Consider the following 15,986-nt stretch of genomic DNA (forward strand, 5'->3'; position numbering starts at 1 on the left):
GTTACGCGAACGATACGAGCTTGTTTACTATGTACATAATACCGGTACTAATACTACTTTATTTCCATATGTGTTCAGAAAATGCCATTCCGTTTACGATATTGGTATCGTAACGCTGTCTTCGGGTTGTCGCGAGGCCTTCCTGTTTGCCATTTTATTTAGTCGCTTCTGATACAACTTGTCGTGGGTCCTCTTCATTTCTAAAATCTCCTTCATTTCCTCTTTATCCTCTTCCTGGAAGAGAGATAGTTGGATTGATAAACGGCGATCGATATGACGACGACGAATTATTACCGATTGATTCAGACGAAGCACCAAAGCTTTTCGACCGTCCGACATTGGCTGCGAATAATCCATCAATTTTTTCAGCCTCTCCTCTGGACTCACTCCTCGCTCCACCACCAAAACTATGCGGGCCCACTGAAGCACAAATAAAAACATAAATTCGAGTAAAAATACATTAGCTAGAAAGAGAAGAAGAAACGGTGGAAAAAAGCCAAGGTGAGAAGAGATACTTGTCTCTGCCATTCATTCCGAGTTTCCGCAATCTTCTGATACGTGTTCCCCATCATAGCGATCAACATATTTACGAGCAGTATTGCCACAATCGCCATGTACAGAACGAAGAGAAACTATGAAAACAAAGTCGTATGTCATCGGTTTATGGTTGTCCACGGAAAAACGGTAGCGGGCTGGAAATAGTACCTTGGCTTCTATCTCGTGTTCCGTTCTCTCGAACGCGCTGTAATAATCTCCAAAGTTTGTCATGCTCATCAAGAACATCGCCATCACGCTCTCCATCGGCGACGGCATCGGGTTGTTCATCGAGTCGTCGACGCCTTCCGGCGTGTTAGGATTGTCAAACGACAGAAATATGATGTAGTAGGCTGAAAGAGAAGGAGAAAGAGGAGCAACTCGCAGCATCGCGGGAAAGCAATAGGAGCCGCCGCGGCAATAGAAACGGAAATAAATATTCCTGTGTCCCGCGAGATGGAACACGAGGGTCGGTTTCGTGGAAGAGTTGGCTCTATGCCTCGGCGAGACGTACGATGCAATAATGTAATAATGTGTGTCAATGTCGCTCGCTTCCGATGCTGCGAAATCAACGATTAGGTCATAAGACGATCTCGCGATTTCACGTCGCTCGACTGGCGCAGGACGTCTACTGGACGCGCCGAAACGTCGAGGTGGCTGACCAGTTTCGAAAACGATTTTCAAATTGACCGTCGGTATCCAACCTTCGAGCCCCATTCTAGCAATCTCGTCGTCTCGATTACCTTGGGAAAATCCCATCACGAAAACCAAATAAATGGAAACGAAGCGTAACAGATCGCCCATGATCATTCGGTAGATCATGACGACAAAAGGCCCGACTGTCTTGAAGCCTCTGCAGAAGAACAGAAAATAGGGCGCTGTGGTCAGCATGACTACAACCGCCAGCATGTCTTCGACTCGGTCGGCGCAGCTTAATCTCAGGAATGGGAATGATAGTAGTATGCAACAAGAGAAGAGGAACATTACTCGCGATGGTGCGGTCATCTGAAAAGAATTGGTATCGCTGTTGTAAACCGTTTGAGTTTACTTGGCGTATCACCCTGTCATGTCTTACTAGATTTTCCACGAACATGCCGAGACCGAGGAACCTGGCCTCTCTCAGTGCGGCGAGGATGTAAAGCGTCGCCGCGATTTCCATCAACAGTTCGGCGGTTATTCGAAACTTTGCCGATACGCTCGCCAGCTGCATAAGCCTGCACTCTTGGGTAATGTTGCTCCACCTAATCATTTTGCGTGAAATGCATTTGTACATTCGACGGCCTTGTTCAGGTAGGAATGCGATGAAACCTACCAATTGCTACCAGTGACATAATCGGAGCTGGAGTCAGTTCCGGCGTAGAGCAACGACTCCGTCTTGTCTCCAAGGTCTCTGATTGTTGAATTTTTTGTTTCAGGTGCAATCGCCTGAAAATCATCACCGTTTCCATCGGTCGATAACGCGTTTCTCAACGTGGACGTTACTTCGGAAACTACGCGAAGCTTCAGTTTCTCGAGGAAGAACGGCGTCACATTCAAAGAAGTTCTCAGGGTCTCGTTGAAGCTGGCAACTACGAATCTCTCGACTATCTCGGAAAGACTCGTGTCGCGATGATACGCCGAGGTTTCGGTCGCGATAATATCGTCCGTAAACTGGGTCGAAACGGACGACCTCGGTGTCGGTGTCGCGGGAAATCCATCAGACACGAACGATTCGGTAGTCTTGGCGTAGGTGGTGGTCGTGACGTCATCGGACACCGTAGAAGGTCCCGGTCGAAGGGTAAAACTGATCAAGGATAGGACAAAATAGAAACAGAACAGAAAAAATTGACGATAGAATCGTGATTTGACGAAGGTGTTCCATTTTGCGTTCAACAGGTCGATCAGAATTCCGTCCATTAGTTCCAAATGCTCGTCCTTTTCCTGAAACGAGGCGGGCGCGAGATAGGACACGAGGTAAAACACGAATTGGAACATCGAGACGGTGGACACTTACACCGAACACGACCAGATTCAGGGCCGAATTGTGGCTAATGGTTCCCGTGGTAACGTCGATGGTGTCCACTTGCGACAGAGGATATGCCGCGCAGGTAATGCTCCCAATCTGCCAGTAAATTTCTCTCTCGATGTTCAGAATGTGGAAAAACATTTCGATTCTAGCCAGCTTCGCTGATAGCGTCAGCGGCGTCAGGTGTTGAGCGTTTCTAATCCCCAGAGATGCGCCCATCTCGTACGCCATGTCGAACGTGCTCTTCGAAACAAGTTTTTCGATCGGTTGTCGTATCGATCGTCACGCGGCGGAAAGCTTACCAATTTTTCGTAGATGACCAGCATGTGTAGAACAGTATTGCCATTCGTATCTTGTTTGTCCGGATTCGCTCCTCTCGCCAAAATCAATCTGTAACATTCTTCCTGGCCCAGACAGGCCGCGAAACTCAAAGGGTACTCGCCCCAGTAGACGTACCTGCACGAGCGCATTTACAGTTTACAGAATGTTAGGCTCACCGACAATACTGGCTGTTGATTTTTCAGGTCTTTACCCGCTGTAGTTAGTCTCCGGAGTCACGCACACCCACTCGTGATCCATGCTGTCGGATCGCGAAGATTTCTGGTCTTCAGGGCACATGAAGTTCCCGAAGCACCTCTCATGGACGTCCGCGCCGCTATCCAGGAGCAATTTGACCAAAGCCGGGTCCTCGTTCACTATAGCGATGTGCAGCGCACTTTCGCCTATCAAACACGGCAAGCGATTGATTAGCGATAGGGCGTCGATTAAGCAGACTCGTTTAGACTTTTTAGTTTTCGACTAACTACCGTAATACTCGTCGCACATGTATATGTCATTGATGAGTTTCGGATAAAAACGCAGCAAGCGTTTCGCCAGATCGATGTGAATAGCAGTCGCGTGCAGCATACACAAGTGCAGAATCGTTTCTCCGACTGCGCCTCGTTCGCCTAAACTCCAACAAATCAACCTGTACTTCGTTTTGTCTGCGATGCAACAAAGATTATTAGTTGAGATAAGAAAGTTCTCGATCTTCGTTTCCAGATTCTTTCAACGCCAATTTTTCTACCTATTTTCGTCTCGTCTACTTCTTCCGTGCCCATGTCTTTATCTATATCGTAATCGCCCGGATTCTCCATAGCTTTTAACGGCGGAAGCTGCAACCAGCAACAGTCGTAAGTCATACATCTTAGCGTTGATACTTGCGGTCGTCGTTACCATTCTATGTTTCGGTCTATCTTTGTTGCGCAGCAAAACCAATTTCTCGATCGGAATCCATTTCCCTTTTCCCTTGTTGTATAAATACGGTTCGACTTTGGTGCGCAAAGCATGATCCAGTTCGGCGTACTGTTTCGTCTGCGTGGCTCGCTTCATCATGTCCACCAGTAAGCCTCCACCTGTTCAAGAAGATATCGCGTTGTTTAATTATTCGAGAGGAGAATTGTTTTGCAACTACCTTTCAAATCGACCAACTTGTACAGCACGATAGACGAAGCGTCCGTCTGCTTTTTTACTCCACTGGCTACGTTACTCTCTGTATTTCCCATGTTGAATCAGTTGCGGTACGCTTTGAAACGACAATAGAACAGCGTCCACGTTTTTGATCGCCGAACTCGCACCGTTGCCATAGGAAGCGTCGTCTCGCTATCGATCACGCCAACAATTCGACCTTTCGCGGATTCGGGCGATCGAAACGGTCCGTCTCGAAAATCCAATTCGTACAATTAAGGAGTTGCGATGGTACGAGATGGTACTTTGCGATGTTAATGAAAGAAGCGAGATAAAAAAAAAACGTCCACCGAGGAAACCGGTTTCGTTCGCGCGTAAATGCTATCTTCGCTGCATGCCGCAGAGTTGACTACGTTGGCGACTCGCGCCATTTTTCATTGATGAGCGCATCCACTTTTCTATTGGTGGTAATGCGAGCAACAAATCGCTACGATATGTTAGAACGTTGTATGTTGCAAAGCCTTTCACTACATCGCGTAGTTATATCGCAGTATTTAGAAAGTTCTCTCGAGCGAGGCTCGTTGGTCTAGGGGTATGATTCTCGCTTAGGGTGCGAGAGGTCCCGGGTTCAAATCCCGGACGAGCCCGATTTTTTTTTCTCTCCTGCGGCAACGACGTGTTCACGGATGTTTACGAACGAATCAATTAGCCGAAGCAATTTTCGCTAGATAATTCGCAGCGAATTAATCGTATTCGACGAACGCGGACGCTACCAGGAAGAGGAGAGGAGACTGTCGCGTCGACGCGCGACGCGACTCGCCGACAAGTGTAATCACGAGACCTTTACATATCAAAGGGATGACGAATCGGATTCGTACCGGGAGGAAACTGGCGAAAGGAACCGTTCCCCGACGCTCGAATTGTACCTCGATGAGTTGCGACGTATTGCGACGGGTTGGGAAGGAACTCTGGATGACGCGACGCGGTGCGGCGCGGTGTCTTGCCGCGCCGAAGTTTGAATCGACCGAAAGCGAATCGCGTTGTACCTCGAAACAAGCGCTTACACTCCCGCGTTTAGTTCGCGTTTACCTTGTGTGTTCTCGGGTCAGTCAGACTCGTGCTTCCGAGTCGTCAGCAACGATTCTCTTCCGATCCTTACTGATCGAGAATCGTCGAGGATTTTCAATTTTTACTTTTACGATTGTTCTGTTCGAAACGCGCTACCGGGTACTCGTCGAGGAAACTGGCTCATTGTTCCGATACCAGAGGATCCTGACCTGAAAGACGCTGCGATTTCGAGTAAGCGATAGACTCGATTTACCTCATCATTCACTACTTTGTCGATCTCTGAACACTATCGATAGTGTGCTCGGTACTAGATACTCTGTAACTGGTATAAAATGATCATTTGCTCGGAAGTAGCCGCTAGCACGATAGCATTCATCGTTTTAGGCGACGCTGACACGTTGATCGTCCCGTTTGGCGCCACTATATGTCATGGTTTGAAATTTCATACGATCATCTGGTGACCATTTCTTCGTTCTCGTGATTCAAGATAATATACCGTGAACACTTATTTTTATAACATCGTACATTGTACACACGCGAAAAAGAATGATTGTTACCGCAAGAAGCGATCCGATTCGCGATTCGCGGGGGCGCATTCCGAATTAGGGGCATCAAACGCGGACGCATATGCGTCGACACGGCGTTTGCGTTATTTTTAGTGCGAACTGTTCGAATGATCGCGCGCTGTACAAGTAGGTACACATATGTCAAACGTAAAGACCGAAAGGGTTGTTCGGGATCGGCAGATCTTCGAATATTGCCAACTGTTTGCCGCGCAGGATAACGATCGATTGGTGCTCTATTGATTGACAAACTGAAGTTCTTATCTCGTTTATTTATTTATTCAAATTTACGAGTCGAGACCCTTTCTTACAGAGATAGAGAAAGAATAAGCGTATCACGTAGTTACTTATTTTTACGCGCTGCCTTGGCCTCCGCGCGGTCGCTCGATCCTCGATCGTTCTGGTGGTAGCCGAAATTCCACGTTTACGACCCTGAAACGGGGTACACCCACTTAAAAATACACGATATCGCTAACCTCCTTCTGCAACCTCTTTTCGCCGATCGAGACATTTTTAAAACGGTCCACCGATCGCGTACGCGCGGCTATAATTATATTTAGAAGGATAGGTATAGGCATTTAGAAATCACAAGCGTAAATAAACATACATACGTAGGTGCGCCGCGGACTCGAAGATATTCGACGTCGAGGATAACAAGGACAACAGTCGTCCTATCGTTTCCTTGATCGTCGCCAGCCGTTTACGGCGCTCCGTCTCGTATCTCGTATCTGGTGCCTCCGACTAATCTATTTAGCATGGTAATTGGTATCTTAACGGTCCCACCTCGGCAGACGAGACAGCTGCCGTAAACGTTGACGCAAACTTTGATATCTCGCATTATGTCATTCGCAATTATGCCGACACCGTCTCGCGTCTTCGACCGTTTTTCGACCGTAGGTGAACGGACAAATTATTTGACCGTGGTCGAGATTATTCAGTCTCTCGCGATTATTTCTTAATCTACGTTCGATTCGTCATCGGCTACGGCCCAAGATATCGCCGCCGACGATGACTCGTACCGTGATTCTCTTATCCCGCGATTCCGCATTGGTGTATCGTAATCGCATGACGTTATATCGAGCCCAAGAACGCGCGGCGCGAACAACCACCTATCGTGTTCCTAGACAAGCTGCTCGCATCCGTCGTTCGCGTCCGATGCACAATTCCTGAAATTCCCGCGCTCGGTTCCGAGTGGGAACGCGTGACGCGCGATCCAATTATAGTTATTACTTATCGATTCAGGAACGTTCCCAGTTAATCGTCCGAGATTGAACAACAATTTCGCAGAGTGGTTCTCCAACGACCTCGCGCACCTGTTGAATAATTCTGATTTTATCATAGGGTTAGATTAACCCACATACACCTGGATACGCGAGTACGTAAACCGCGCGTGTCCCTGTCCTTCTTAGGATTCATCTCGTACGCTGAATTCGAAACTTGAACCATCGAAAGCGAAACCGCGAAAACGTGATGAGCGTACCAGGGTCATCCGCGACCGGTGCTACTGAAAACGTAAAAAAATTAGGAACGGTTTCGCCGACGCGACGGTGAACCGATCGTAAAATCGACGAGCACTTTTTGATCGGTCACCGATCTAGAATCATAGACGCGCGACGTTCCGGTCTGGCAAACTTCATTCATATTAATATTATAATGATATTCGCGTGGCGATCCCGTCCCCGCACGGCATTCAGCAGATTCTTGATCGTTGATCGGATTTCCGGAAGTCGACGGACGTCGAAATGGGCTCGTTTCGCGATTCTCGCTCTACGTTTCGCGTGCTGCTTTACCGTATTATATCGCGATAAGTGCAAAACTCTGATAAGAGTATTCCTATTTGCGAATGAGTGTAAGCGATATCGAGGTTCGCAACGATACGAAAAATGGTCACGAAAAATTTTGAGTCAACTCGTGCGAATCGACGACGGCGAAACACGTAGATGTGTGTATAAGTAACCCCTGGTAATCGAAAGTATCTCGGCCACGGAGAACGCTGCCGGTGTGCCTGCTGTCGAGATAAGTTAATCGAGTTAATACGCGGCGCAAACGAACGTGTCGCGGGTACAATTCGCGAATGAGTTGCACAAGAAAAAGCAAAGCCACCGTAGCCGAACAGCATTTAGCTAGAAAAGCGCGGGACAAGGTCCGTTGAAGCAGTTCCAAAGAAGAATCTCGGTTGCTCTTGCTCGCTTGTTGGCATCGTTATCGTTCGCGGATGCCAGATGTTGCCGAATCCACCACCGTTTATCGAGCACACCTTGACGCTAACGCTGAGTAAAGAGTAACCGTGTAGTCTTGTTCGAGCCGCGTTGCGAACCTAGCGAACGTTTTGCCGGGATCGAGAGTATTGCAATCACGCCGCGTATCTTAGAACTACGTCTTCGTTGCAGAAAGGATGCGAACCCATCGGAGTTTGGTATGCCTGCTGTTCGTCCAGGTCCTGTCGATCGTAAACGGTGTACCCGACTTTTCGGGATTGCCGCCAGGACCTTACTGCGCCGACAGATTCCCGGCTTACGGATGCTGTACCGGACGGCAGGACGAATGCAGCGCGCCGATCCTTACGACCACCTGCTACTGCGACGATTTCTGCGATCGACGCGGCGAGGAGGATTGTTGTCCGGATTATTATAGTCACTGCAGAGGAATCGACAATTATCCGACGACTCAACAGCCGCCATGGCCGACACGGCCGACACGGCCGTCGCCGCCGGAAACTGAAAGAAGTGAGTAAACCTACGAAGATCCTCGATAATTCGTCAAGATTGTTTTAATTGATTGATCCACGCGTGTGCTTTAGGATGCTACTTCGAAGGAAAGTACTACAACTACGGGAAATCGTTCAAACGGGACTGCAACACGTGGTAAACTATCACCCCTTTTGCTTTACATCCAAGACCTCTTGTTGACTGAACCTAAAGTCCGTCGATCGTTTCAGCAATTGTACATCGGTGGGCTTGCGGGCGGAAGTGGTCTGCGAGCAAAATCGGTGCTTGCAGGAGCGTGAGCTGATAGAGTTGATCAATCATGAGTCTCCTATTCTGGGATGGCGCGCGAGAAATTATTCAGAGTTCTCAGGGAGGACGCTCAGGGAAGGCATGCAGCTTCGTTTAGGTACCCTGAATCCGTCCCGGTCGGTAAGCAAACAGAGATCAGAGCAGCAGGGGAAACCGAAGTAACTAGGGTTGATCTGTAAATCTTTTCAAGGTCCACAAGATGTACTCCGTTCCGCGGGTCTACGATCCGCAATCGCTGCCACGTGATTTCGATGCTAGATCCCGTTGGCCTCTCTACATATCTGGCGTCGCGGATCAAGGATGGTGCGGCGCGTCTTGGGCAATTTCGAGCGCGGACGTCGCCTCCGATAGATTTTCTATAATGAGCATGGGATTGGAGGACGTGGAGTTAAGCGCGCAACATTTGCTCTCGTGCAACAACAGAGGCCAACGTGGCTGCGACGGCGGCTACTTGGACCGAGCCTGGATGTTCATGAGGAAGTTCGGGTAATTATTCGAATAATATTTGAATGCCGTCGTATCCGTTCGGAGCGTCTACAGCAACGCGTTTTTTATCAGACTGGTCGAGGAATTGTGCTACCCGTGGACAGGAACGAGCGAACAGTGCAAACTCCGAAAGAGGACCGATCTGAAGACTGCTGGTTGCATGGCCCCATCTAACTCGTTACGCACGGAATTGTACAAAGTTGGGCCCGCGTATCGTTTGGGCAATGAGACCGACATCATGCAGGAGATTCTGACTTCTGGACCCGTGCAGGGTAAGAGACGCAACGATCTCAAACGAGAACTCTGTAAATATCCTTGATCGTTTCAGCCACGTTCAGAGTTTACCAAGATTTCTTCTCGTACGAGTCTGGAGTCTACAAACGTTCTTCATTCACGGAACAAGATGAGACGGAGGAGCCTGCTTATCATTCGGTAAGAATAATTGGATGGGGAGAAGAAGAATCTAGACGTGGTCCGCCATTGAAGTACTGGGTAAGCTTGTGTCTTCAGTGATTAGTTACCTCTTCCTTATTGTCTCCCAACTTACCCCCGATGTTCTCGTAAACTTTTGCTTCAGCTGGTAGCAAACTCGTGGGGTCGTGAATGGGGCGAAGAGGGTCTATTCCGCATCCAAAGAGGCACAGACGAATGCGAAATCGAATCTTTCGTCTTGGCAGTGTGGGCAAAAACGGCCTTGCCTCCAGGCACTAGAAATTTGACCTTCTAGCTATAGTAACTCTGCAGCAGACAGTGCATTTATGAAGCCTCCGTCGATCCGTCTCGATCATCGCAACCGAAAGCAACAAGCGAACGGCCATCGTCGTTCTGACAGAGGTTGCAATCGGTATTTTGAGATGGTTCGCGACACAGGAAATAGAAACGAAACAACACCGTGACGATGGACATCTTTTTTTCTAAGCGAGATCTATTATAAATCTTCTTTTCTGTCATGTTCGTTGCTGAGGAACGTATGCGGGTGTACTAGGCCGCTGGACGAAGGTCTGCCGCGTATCGAGCTTCGAACGTCCAAGACGACAGGAGCTAGGACGCCTTTATTCCTAAGTGCAGATTATAAGTTCAATACAGTGAGCGTAATTGTAACCGTAATCGTAACCGTGATCGTCACCGCAACCACTGCCTTCGTATAACTAATAACTGTGCGTACGCGATACGTACCTGCACACATATTTTTAAGTATCGTTAGTTTCAAGTCAGACGACGACGCTGCGCCGCGCGCTTCTGCAGTGCGGACTGTACACTTCCAGCTTGTCCTTAGGCGTGTTCATTGCGGCGTAATCGATTGGGAACGGCGCGTTATTGCCTCGGATTATGCAGGAGTCCGTCAAGCCGAGGAAATGTTCTCCAGGACCGAATGGACCTCGACCGAACAGAAAATTGGCGAACACGAGCTGGTACTGCGACCAACCCAGAGGATGATCTCCGTTCTGCGAACGGAACAAAGTGTTCTCTTCTATTTCGAGCGTTTCTTCGTCTACAGTTTACAGTCAGCGTCGTATTGTATCTGTCGCAGGCGTCGTGACCGTCTAATCGTACCGTATACAAATGCAAATACAAATACAGATAGAAATAAACGGCAATAAATAAAATATGATCCAGGGCGTTTACCGATGTCATGGAACTGTACGCGATATCCAGACACTTGGCGATTCTGTTCGAGTCGAGGCCGACAACGGATCCGTAGAACGAGCCGAGCTCTGTCTTCGTAATGATTCCACTCGACGAGCTGTTGATGGCGAGGAAAAATATTCTCGGCAGAATTTTTAGCCAAAACGGAATGTCGTTGTAAGAGGTGCCGCCAGCCGGAGCGACGACTTTAGCCCACCAACGCAGCCACTCGTCCAAACTGATCTTCTTGCCATCCTCGCTCGCGTTGTAGTGTTTCTCTTGAAGAATCAGCTCGGCCAAACCCTGCTCTGCTTCCATTAGTCGCAAGTACTCCGGCCCGTTCCAAGACCAATCCGCGAATCTTCTCAGTCGCTTCGCAAAAGTGGTAAACGTCAGTGGACCCGGTTCGATCGTCGCCGGCACAATACCAGCAATTTTCTTATCGTTTAAATACCTCCGAGAGCATACGAAAGTCTTTTCTGTTCACGAAACCGTCGTTGTCGTGGTCCAACAAATATGTGAAAAAGTGACTGAATTTGTCCCGTTGAATAGCCGCCAGGTCCTTTATATTTCCTTTGGCGGCAAACTCTTCTATCGCCGCCAGATTCTCGTCGCTTGGAAATCTGCTCACCCAGGTAGCTGTTTCGAGACGAAATCTAGATGAAACATCGGTCTCAACGAAAACGCGTGCGTGCCTATTGCCTATCGTCTACGTTTTATGTCCCATGTATCTTTTTTACAAGCGTGCGTTATCACGTGCGTTATACATAGATGGTTCGGAATTTAGGACGGCTTACTCCAAACGTGTACGCTCCAGCCAGGATGATCCAATTGCTTATTAGGAATCGGTGGCCCAACTACCGCCTCGTCCACGTTGCTCGATACCGTTCGCCATCTTTTCAACAAATCCTTGGTCTTGTCGCGTGTGCGATCGCAAGCCTGTCGCCAATTCGTGATAAATTTTCTCGGTACTTTCAACGAATTGCCTTCCTCGAGACCCAGATCTTGGCTTCCCGCGGATCCTCTGCTTCTCTCGCTACCCTCCGTCGCCGTCACCGACGTTGTTTCCGCTGCCGTCGCCGTTGTCATCCCCGACGCTTCCGTCGTTGCCGTGACCTCCTGCATCGAAGGATAATAGATCGGATCCTTTATGCTGTCCGAACGACTACCCATAGCGGACTACCTGCTCGGTCTTCCTGCAAATGGCATATTCCAACTGCCTCTCCTAAAATAATCAATTGCTCGACGAGAGGTCACCGGGTCGCTCGATAATACCTGTAGAACATCGCGAGACCTTTCCCTTCTCGCTCATGGTTTCTCGCTGTCTCGCTCTGTGTCTACCGTTGCCGTTCCCGCTTTCGCTATCAATTTTCAAATCTGTCCGACCCATCGATCCAATTTATTTTTACAAGCTGTTCAATTAATAATCTTACGATCGATTAGAGACAACCGTCCACATTTTCTACAAGGATTCATGACCGAACAAGCCATCTTCTTCATTTTCAAATTAGCGAACAGGCTCGCGAATTCTCGTCGACTTATCGATAGTTGCGATCTATTCGAGTTTCGAATTTTCTCATTTGAATTTGATTATCCCCGATCGGCCACAAAATATGGTACAAACGATAGAGAGATCACTCGAATAAACTTCTAACTGAATAATCTGCATAGATGCCACTTTATCGACCATGTAAGCACGTTGTACGAATCTCGTGCAGGTGGCGCCTTGATCAGCGATTGTCGCCGTCGAATTACCTTTCTACGAGTCTATCCGTTCAATGCCCCGATGCGTGCGTGCCGCTCGCCGCACGTCGAACCGAAGCTCTTTCCTGTTGTTCCAGTTGTGAAGGGTGAGTGGTTCGTGTTGGAAATCGCTTAATATCCTCTGCATCCACGTTTTTTTCTGAGCCTCGTGCAGAGAAGATTATTCATCGGGCCCATTCGTATAAAATGTTCTTATAATTTTTTAATATTATTCAAGTTCCAACATTCCAATTGCTGTTTATGTTCAACTTAACCACTATACGAATTTCATTCGTTTGCACGCCCCGTTACTTTCATGCGAACAATATCGAAAATTTGTTAGCTAATTCTATATAACTTGTTTGATTATTTATTGAAGTTTCGATCCGTAGTTACATCTTTTGCGTGCATATTCCGCTATGTAACAATATGTATTTTAACCAACTTATCTTATTTTTCAGGGATCCGCCATGGGTGCATACAAGTATATGCAAGAACTCTATCGTAAGAAGCAGAGCGATATGCTCCGCTTCTTACTACGAATACGATGCTGGCAGTACCGTCAGTTGACTAAAATGCATCGCGCCCCGAGGCCTTCCAGACCCGACAAAGCTCGCCGTTTGGGCTACAAAGCCAAGCAAGGTACGAACGATAATTAACAAAACCCATTTCTGTCTCCTTGTAAACATAATCTTCACTTTGCCCTTCTCAATTCGTAATTCTCATGTCGAACGCCAATTTGATTACTTTGTATGCTTTATATTTATATGATGAATCGTATCATGCACCACTCTTACAGTTTTATGGTGATAAACGTATACGTCCTTCTGAGAACGCCTTATTATTCGTGCGAGCATTCACACGCTTTCGCTAACATGAAAAAATAATTGAATGTAGTAATTTCTTACGCACAGGTTTCGTCATATTTAGAATTCGAGTAAGGAGAGGAGGTCGTAAGCGCCCCGTACCCAAGGGAGCAACATATGGCAAACCCAAAAGCCATGGTGTAAACCAACTGAAACCTACCCGGAAGTTACAGTCTGTCGCGGAAGTAAGTATTGCATCTAAGTATTCAATGCTTCATCGGCTTGAATAAATGATGCTTAACTTAACCATCGTTTACAGGAACGTGTAGGCCGACGCTGCGGAGGTTTACGTGTGTTGAATAGCTACTGGGTTGCCCAGGATTCCACATACATGTATTACGAAGTGATTTTAGTTGACCCTGCACATAAGGTACGAATCATAACTTTTCCATCTCTACTCGTTCTACAAAAGAAGTTCGTCTTTAAAATGATGATACTGTAATTGATGTAATTGAAAATCAATGATTTTATTATCTTCCTTGGATGTCTGAATCTCAAAATGTGTTAAAAAAACTATAATGATCGTTGCTGAAACGGCGCCTTGCTAAATTCGCAATGTTTGTCTATATTTTAGGAAGTTCGTAATGATCCAAAGATCAATTGGATATGTGATGCTGTTCACAAACACCGTGAACTTCGTGGAAAGACTTCGGCTGGCAGAAGTTCGCGAGGTTTGGGCAAGGGACATCGTTACTCGCAGACTATTGGTGGTTCGCGTAAAGCGGCATGGTTGAGACGGAACTCGTTGTCACTACGCAGGAAGCGGTAGACAATTTGATATTCACACTGTTAATATTTGTATGGACAAGATAAATCATTTTATTGATATAATACAGAACTTTATGTCGATATTATGTTATATCCTGTACGAAATAAACATCTCTTCCGTACGAATCATCCTGAACATCATTATGTTTTTTATTCTCTTTAGTTTATTACAAATATAACGAAGAACGATAAAATTAATAAAACATTAAAACTGCAATCTCTGCATGATGTTTTTGTATTTATACATTGTATGAATTTTATAATCACGTTCAATGACTTTTTCTTTTTAATTTATTGACCAGGTCCTGATAATGACTTATCCATGAACTTCTTCTTAGCAAAACACAGCCACCACTTACTAGGTTTGCCATCCTCTCCGTACACTTTTTCCACCAGTCTGACACCGGTTTCCTGTCTTATTTGTTGTAAATACTGTCTCATAGTGTCTGCAACAATTGGCATACAATAGTCGCCGCGTATTTTGAATATAAATACAAAGTTTACCTGCTTCCATAGGATTGCTTGGCTTAGCATACACAGAATTCAAAGGAAATCCAGGATCGCCAGGAATATCGAATTTTGATTTAGCTAGAGAGTGCATTTCGTTTGCGGCTTGAGCCTGGGTTGCGCATTTCTGCAACCTTTTCAGGCATTCGGTTATGTACAATGTGATGTAAATTAAAACTCTATCAGCATCGCTCTGCAAAATCGTATAATACACACTTTGGGAATCAATCGAAGTATAATGTGTAGGTTACTCTATTTACCTTGATTTCGTATGTTCGAAAAAATACATTTGCTTTGAAGAAATACAATGCTTCATCGATTATATCTAAATCTTTGGAAAAAGGTGGTGCTGGACCCCTAAAATGGGTTCGGATCGGCAAAAGCGCCATGTTACCAATGTTTCCATTGTTTTCTATAAAACTGGAATGATATGCCTATAACAAAAATTTGCCATAATAGTCGTACGTATTTATAAAAGCTATTTCTTTTCAAGTTTGACAGTTCGTTATGCACACAGCGTTAAGGGAACGCCCTAACCAACCACATCTATTTTTCTTTGAATAATAGTAACATTCATAAAATTTAAGTACTTACAGGCATAGCAATGAATCAGTTTCTAAGGACAATGATATATTTTAATAAATTTGAACACGTATTTCGTTAGAAAAATGTAATTCACCGCATTTGAGTACTCGGGTACATACACAGTGCATAGATGCGACAAATTACTGTGTGCAATGTATACACGAATCAAGAAGCTTCGTTTAGAGTTCGTACAGCGCCAATTAGTAACTGGTAAAACGCTGAAACTGTTAGACAAAGTTATCGGCAGTCGATTTTGGCTAACAGTTTGAGCATTTTGCCATTGGCGCTGTACTGAGGCTGAGAAAAGCTTCTGTCACAAGCATCGCCCCTGTCACTAATGTATCCTTGTATAAGTTACAGTGTTTGTATGCTGCACGTACCCTAAATTTACCTTAAACATATATTTGATACAGTATACATCCTTCTTTCATTCATATTCTTTCAAGTACATAAACACAAGTTTTCCCTATCTGTAACGCTGAAAATTCTTAATTTGCATCTAATTTTATTATGTACAATAACAGAGAATATAAAGAAATAACAAAGATCGAATCGTTTTTGGCTTATTAAATTTCAATATTAGAATTCTGACTTTTTATTATAAATTTCTGTTTCAAAATTCTAATCTACGCAATTTTAGTGGGCGCATGCATGCGCATGTATTGCATATATATTAAATAGATGTGTAGTAATTCAATCGTAATTAATTTTCAATTACATTTATGTAATTACGTATTTATATTTGAATGATATGACTTCTGGCGTACGTTAC

The 15,986-nt window shown here is 45.9% G+C and overlaps 5 protein-coding genes and 1 non-coding gene across 10 annotated transcripts; 3 read left to right on the plus strand and 3 right to left on the minus strand.

Annotated features, from left to right (window-relative positions):
* Positions 1–82: 82 nt before the first annotated feature.
* Nan (transient receptor potential cation channel subfamily V member nanchung) lies at positions 83–4,135 on the minus strand. The gene is made up of 14 exons (XM_078181260.1): positions 3,993–4,135; positions 3,755–3,933; positions 3,606–3,693; positions 3,346–3,522; positions 3,072–3,261; positions 2,842–2,995; positions 2,528–2,782; positions 1,847–2,454; positions 1,610–1,775; positions 1,278–1,539; positions 706–887; positions 516–632; positions 295–420; positions 83–234 (listed from the first exon to the last, which is right to left on the minus strand). The coding sequence occupies exons 1-14, from the start codon at positions 4,081–4,083 to the stop codon at positions 94–96; spliced, it is 2,736 nt and encodes a 911-aa protein (XP_078037386.1). The 5' UTR covers positions 4,084–4,135; the 3' UTR covers positions 83–93.
* On the plus strand, positions 2,187–9,860 carry LOC144470293 (putative peptidase C1-like protein F26E4.3). Of its 5 annotated transcripts, XM_078181264.1 has the most exons (9): positions 2,187–2,311; positions 2,410–2,621; positions 8,007–8,342; positions 8,417–8,480; positions 8,555–8,753; positions 8,824–9,119; positions 9,192–9,391; positions 9,448–9,611; positions 9,697–9,860. In XM_078181264.1, exons 3-9 carry the CDS (start codon positions 8,012–8,014, stop codon positions 9,844–9,846), a joined length of 1,404 nt encoding a protein of 467 aa, XP_078037390.1. In that variant the 5' UTR covers positions 2,187–2,311; positions 2,410–2,621; positions 8,007–8,011; the 3' UTR covers positions 9,847–9,860. The 5 variants fall into 5 exon arrangements, with proteins under 5 accessions (XP_078037390.1, XP_078037389.1, XP_078037392.1 ...); XM_078181263.1 differs by lacking the exons at positions 2,187–2,311; positions 2,410–2,621 and adding an exon at positions 5,082–5,284; XM_078181266.1 differs by lacking the exons at positions 2,187–2,311; positions 2,410–2,621 and adding an exon at positions 7,541–7,558.
* Trnap-agg (transfer RNA proline (anticodon AGG)) lies at positions 4,561–4,632 on the plus strand. Its single transcript has one exon. It is a non-coding gene; the product is annotated as a tRNA-Pro (tRNA).
* Positions 9,861–10,043: 183 nt separating the features above from the next.
* On the minus strand, positions 10,044–11,956 carry LOC144470295 (uncharacterized). Its single transcript, XM_078181271.1, has 5 exons — positions 11,543–11,956; positions 11,200–11,384; positions 10,746–11,117; positions 10,296–10,564; positions 10,044–10,177 (listed from the first exon to the last, which is right to left on the minus strand). The coding sequence occupies exons 1-4, from the start codon at positions 11,916–11,918 to the stop codon at positions 10,331–10,333; spliced, it is 1,167 nt and encodes a 388-aa protein (XP_078037397.1). The 5' UTR covers positions 11,919–11,956; the 3' UTR covers positions 10,044–10,177; positions 10,296–10,330.
* A 566-nt stretch (positions 11,957–12,522) lies between these two features.
* Rpl15 (ribosomal protein L15) lies at positions 12,523–14,258 on the plus strand. Its single transcript, XM_078180989.1, has 5 exons — positions 12,523–12,595; positions 12,950–13,130; positions 13,403–13,539; positions 13,614–13,724; positions 13,929–14,258. Exons 2-5 carry the CDS (start codon positions 12,959–12,961, stop codon positions 14,121–14,123), a joined length of 615 nt encoding a protein of 204 aa, XP_078037115.1. The 5' UTR covers positions 12,523–12,595; positions 12,950–12,958; the 3' UTR covers positions 14,124–14,258.
* Arpc3a (Actin-related protein 2/3 complex, subunit 3A) lies at positions 14,252–15,359 on the minus strand. Its single transcript, XM_078180990.1, has 4 exons — positions 15,224–15,359; positions 14,890–15,063; positions 14,627–14,822; positions 14,252–14,568 (listed from the first exon to the last, which is right to left on the minus strand). The coding sequence occupies exons 1-4, from the start codon at positions 15,227–15,229 to the stop codon at positions 14,414–14,416; spliced, it is 531 nt and encodes a 176-aa protein (XP_078037116.1). The 5' UTR covers positions 15,230–15,359; the 3' UTR covers positions 14,252–14,413.
* Between the last annotated feature and the right edge of the window lie 627 nt (positions 15,360–15,986).

This window comes from Augochlora pura, chromosome 5 (genome assembly GCF_028453695.1).
Source record: "Augochlora pura isolate Apur16 chromosome 5, APUR_v2.2.1, whole genome shotgun sequence".
Lineage (NCBI taxonomy): Eukaryota > Metazoa > Arthropoda > Insecta > Hymenoptera > Halictidae > Augochlora > Augochlora pura.

What these genes read in the sequence shown, in the direction of transcription:
- Arpc3a (XM_078180990.1), bottom strand. An exon ending in TTCGAACATACGAAATCAAG is followed by an intron (nt 14,823 to 14,889) that starts GTAAATAGAGTA and finishes ACGATTTTGCAG; the next exon opens with AGCGATGCTGATAGAGTTTT. An exon ending in AAGCAATCCTATGGAAGCAG is followed by an intron (nt 14,569 to 14,626) that starts GTAAACTTTGTA and finishes CAATTGTTGCAG; the next exon opens with ACACTATGAGACAGTATTTA.
- Rpl15 (XM_078180989.1), top strand. Translation starts at nt 12,959, where the DNA reads ATGGGTGCATACAAGTATATGCAAGAACTCTATCGTAAGAAGCAGAGC. An exon ending in GGGCTACAAAGCCAAGCAAG is followed by an intron (nt 13,131 to 13,402) that starts GTACGAACGATA and finishes TCTTACGCACAG; the next exon opens with GTTTCGTCATATTTAGAATT. An exon ending in AGTTACAGTCTGTCGCGGAA is followed by an intron (nt 13,540 to 13,613) that starts GTAAGTATTGCA and finishes CATCGTTTACAG; the next exon opens with GAACGTGTAGGCCGACGCTG.
- LOC144470293 (XM_078181262.1), top strand. Translation starts at nt 7,839, where the DNA reads ATGTTGCCGAATCCACCACCGTTTATCGAGCACACCTTGACGCTAACG. An exon ending in CCCTGAATCCGTCCCGGTCG is followed by an intron (nt 8,754 to 8,823) that starts GTAAGCAAACAG and finishes AATCTTTTCAAG; the next exon opens with GTCCACAAGATGTACTCCGT. An exon ending in GACTTCTGGACCCGTGCAGG is followed by an intron (nt 9,392 to 9,447) that starts GTAAGAGACGCA and finishes TGATCGTTTCAG; the next exon opens with CCACGTTCAGAGTTTACCAA.
- Nan (XM_078181260.1), bottom strand. Translation starts at nt 4,083, where the DNA reads ATGGGAAATACAGAGAGTAACGTAGCCAGTGGAGTAAAAAAGCAGACG. An exon ending in TGAATCTGGTCGTGTTCGGT is followed by an intron (nt 2,455 to 2,527) that starts GTAAGTGTCCAC and finishes GCCTCGTTTCAG; the next exon opens with GAAAAGGACGAGCATTTGGA. An exon ending in TATGTCACTGGTAGCAATTG is followed by an intron (nt 1,776 to 1,846) that starts GTAGGTTTCATC and finishes CAAAATGATTAG; the next exon opens with GTGGAGCAACATTACCCAAG.
- LOC144470295 (XM_078181271.1), bottom strand. Translation starts at nt 11,918, where the DNA reads ATGGGTAGTCGTTCGGACAGCATAAAGGATCCGATCTATTATCCTTCG. An exon ending in CTGGAGCGTACACGTTTGGA is followed by an intron (nt 11,385 to 11,542) that starts GTAAGCCGTCCT and finishes GTCTCGAAACAG; the next exon opens with CTACCTGGGTGAGCAGATTT. An exon ending in ACTTTCGTATGCTCTCGGAG is followed by an intron (nt 11,118 to 11,199) that starts GTATTTAAACGA and finishes ACTTTTGCGAAG; the next exon opens with CGACTGAGAAGATTCGCGGA.